This window comes from Coffea arabica, chromosome 3e (genome assembly GCF_036785885.1).
Source record: "Coffea arabica cultivar ET-39 chromosome 3e, Coffea Arabica ET-39 HiFi, whole genome shotgun sequence".
Classification (NCBI taxonomy): Eukaryota; Viridiplantae; Streptophyta; class Magnoliopsida; order Gentianales; family Rubiaceae; genus Coffea; species Coffea arabica.
Window position 1 is genome coordinate 18,354,577 of NC_092315.1, and position 3,652 is coordinate 18,358,228.

The 3,652-nt window shown below is 38.1% G+C and overlaps 1 protein-coding gene across 1 annotated transcript; it reads left to right on the forward strand.

Annotated features, from left to right (window-relative positions):
• Positions 1 to 668: 668 nt before the first annotated feature.
• LOC113737432 (uncharacterized) lies at positions 669 to 1,400 on the forward strand. Its single transcript, XM_027264665.1, has one exon. The coding sequence runs from the start codon at positions 669 to 671 to the stop codon at positions 1,398 to 1,400; it is 732 nt and encodes a 243-aa protein (XP_027120466.1).
• The last annotated feature ends 2,252 nt before the right edge of the window (positions 1,401 to 3,652 follow it).

The window sequence follows — 3,652 nt, forward strand, 5'->3', positions numbered from 1 at the left end:
TTAGACTGAACCCAAATTTTAATGTAGGTGATTTTATGATAAAGGTCCACAAGGACTTGGGAGTTAGTATCACACCTAACGTGCGGTATAAGGTAAGGAAAAAAGCTAAAGAGGTGATACATGGTGATGTCATGTCCCAGTACAGCAAATTTTGGAGCTACTGTGAAGAACTTCAAAAGGCAAATCCTGACTCTAATGTGTTCATGACTACAACTGAGAATAATAAGGGTGATGATGAGTATCAAAGATTCTATGTATGCCTAGATGGTTGTAAAAAAGGGTTTCTGCAGGGTTGTAGATATGTTGTAGGTCTTGATGGATGTCACTTAAGAGGCTGTCATAAGGGAGTTCTTCTCACAGCCGTTCGTATTGATCCAAATGATCAACTATTTCCAATAGTGTATGCTGTAGTTGAGACTAAAAATAAGAACTCTTGGAAATGGTTTGTAGAAGAGCTAAGGTGACCTTGAAATTATTGATGAAAACATTTGGACATTTATAACCGACAAGCAAAAGGTAATATATAACTAACTTTATCAGTCTTGTTGTTATGATAGCACTTAGTGACAGTAATATAGGTTTGATTTTTTATTTCATTTATACAAGGGCTAGTTCAAGCTATTCAAGAGGTATTGCTAGGGGTTGAGCATCGCATGTGTGTGCGGCACATGTATAATAATTTAAAAAAACAACATCCAGGCCTAGCTCTCAAGGAAAGGATATGGGTTGCAGCACGAGCTTCCTATAGGGACATATTTGCTGGATTGATGGAGTCACTAAAAGAGTTTGATGAAGGTGCTTACAGTTGGTTGGTAAACCATACTTATCCAAAGGAGTGGATAAGATCACATTTTAGAACAAGTGTAAAATGTGATATTTTGTTGAATAATCTGTGTGAAAGTTTTAACTCCACAATCCTTGATGCTAGGCAGAAACCAATTCTTGACATGTTGGAGACCATTAAATTTTACTTAATGGTTAGGATGGAAAAAAAGAGGGAATGGATAAAGAAATACACTGGGGAGATATGTCCTAAAATTCTGAAAAAGTTGGAGAAAAATAAGCTTGCTGCAAATGACTGCATTCCTAGCCATTCCAAGGACGGGAAATTTGAAGTTAGGTGCATGTATGGTGATAGGTATACTGTGCACCTTATTAGTAGATGTTGTAGTTGTAGAAAGTGGGGCCTTAATGGCATTCCTTGTGCACATGCCATTGCTGCAATTTGTGACATTGGAGAGGAACCCGAGAAGTTTGTACATGATTGCTACTCCAAAGAAGCTTATATGAGAGCATATGAACCCATGATAAGCCCAATGAATGCTGAGCAAATGTGGAAAAATTCTGACATGCCGCCCGAGCTATCTCCTGAGAACATAAAACTTCCTGGTAGACCATGAAAGGCTAGACGAAGGGAGGCAGATGAACCAGCATTAGGTAAAAAACAAAATAAGCAGCAACAAAAGCTGTCTAGAATTGGGCAGATGGTGTATAAGTGTCGAAAATGTAACAAGATTGGCCACAATAGTAGGAAGTGTCCAAGCCAGACACAAAATGCCTCTACTGAAACTGATTCACATAGATTTGTTAGACCTACACCTCCAGTTCCCAAGTCAAATACTCAAATGTCTGAGGATCTCACGGCAGATGCACCATTGGGAAGTCAACAGTCTACATCAAACTATTCTACTGCTGCAAGTATTCCAGTGAGTATCATAAACATCTTTGGCTTGTCAAATACTCATATTTTACCTTTATGTTGTCTAACAAGCCTTCGTTAAAATTGTCAAGGTGGAGAATATTGAGAAGTACAAGTGCTCTATCTGCCACCAATATGGTCACACCAAAGGCAGGTGCACTTCCACTGTTGCAGAGCTTTCTCGAGGGCAGACACATGAATCTTCCAAGATCAGTGGAAAGCAAAAGGAAAATTGAAGTGCTGGTGGCTTGTTTAAGCATCTTTTGGTGGCTTTAGCTACAACTTTTATGTTGTATTTTGCTTTTAGGATATTATAGTTCATGTATTACGACTTGAGCTAAGACTTTTGCACTGTTGTAAAGAACATCTTAGCTGTTAGTTTTTGCTGTAAATATTTTGTTGTTAGTTTTTGGCACTGCAGTAAAGAGCATCTTGGCTGCTTCAAACATTTGGTACAAAATTCTGTAGCTTATTGTCTTCAAATTCAATGTTAAGAGACATGGCCATTCATCAGCTTTCTTTTACATTAGCAAATTTCCATTTCCGACAATCAATTGGCCAAAAAGCAGCTTTGCATTCATAATTGTAAATGGTACAAACATGAGCCTTTCCTATTACACAATAATTAACAAAAGTGTAACAGTTACTATTACAGAACCATTAACAAAAGTGCAGTAGGTACAAAAAGCCTCCTCATATTTTGGATACTGCTACATACTCTCGGATTCACAGCCTTCGATAAAGCCAGACACAATTAAAACATGTTAGACCCACCAATAACTATCTTCCAATTTTTGTTTAATTCCAGCTTATTAACAGCAGCAAAGTGAACTTCCAAGAGGCAACCACAACAATCCAACAATTTCTCTCTTCGGATTCTCTGTTCTTGATCAGCTTGTAACCGGTTGATTGTTCTTAATAGACCAGGTATTATTGACACAGATCTGCTACACATTGGCGGGTCATACCACTTGAAGTAGCCACAAGCACGAGTTACCTAAAATGCACGAAGAACATCAGATATCAAGACTACATTTTAACCCCACAAAGAAAACCCAAACTGACCTGAAATTTCAAGAAAGCTTACTCCATAATTTGGACAACCATAGAATCTTCTCCCCGGATTTGCAGGTTTCCAAGAAGTCACAATGATGGGCTCCTTTCCACAAAGACATCGCTCGTTTGGATCCATTTTACTCTTCAATGGTCAGTTTCTTCTTCCCAATTTCTTCCTACTGTGTTTTCCATCTTCAATTTCAGTAGGTTAGTGAGGCGATTAGATGAAGGAAAGATGGCTTCTTTCAATGGATAATGAAATGTGTTTTTCGATTTTGCCCCTAAAAATATGACTACGTGAGAGAGGCTGCTATTTTTAGCCGGAGAAATGAGCAAAAATGAGTATTAGGACCAAATTGGATCACAATTTAAATGTGAGGGACAATTTTGGATAATTTTATATGTTAGGGACTAAAAAAGTGTTTTTGGTAAATGTTAGTGTCGCGCCCCACTTTTTGAGTACGTGAAAGTAGTGTGTGGGATATGTATGTGAACGTGCGTGAAAATGAAAATAAAAGGCCGTGGGATTGTGAAATGCGACGGTTTGGCCAAACAAAGTTCAAAAAGGGTTTTTGAATGGAAAATGGAGTCGCCACTTGGTATAGAGTTAGGGTGTACCAAATCACCCAAAAAGTGATTTTTTGGAAAGAAAAGTAAACAAACCCTTTTTAAAGAACTTTTAGGTCTACGTAACCAAAGAAAGGGATCGGGGGTCACATTTGATAAGGGAGAAGGCAAAGGCAAAGCCTAAGGCACTCCCTTACCCTAGCCAAAGCTAGTTGCGTGACTTAGCCATTCTTTTCTTAATTCTTCTACCCAAAATATGTGTTGCATGTTGGATGTGACTAATGGATATGAAAAAAATGCAATCCTAAATCTAAAATGTCACTTATGAGG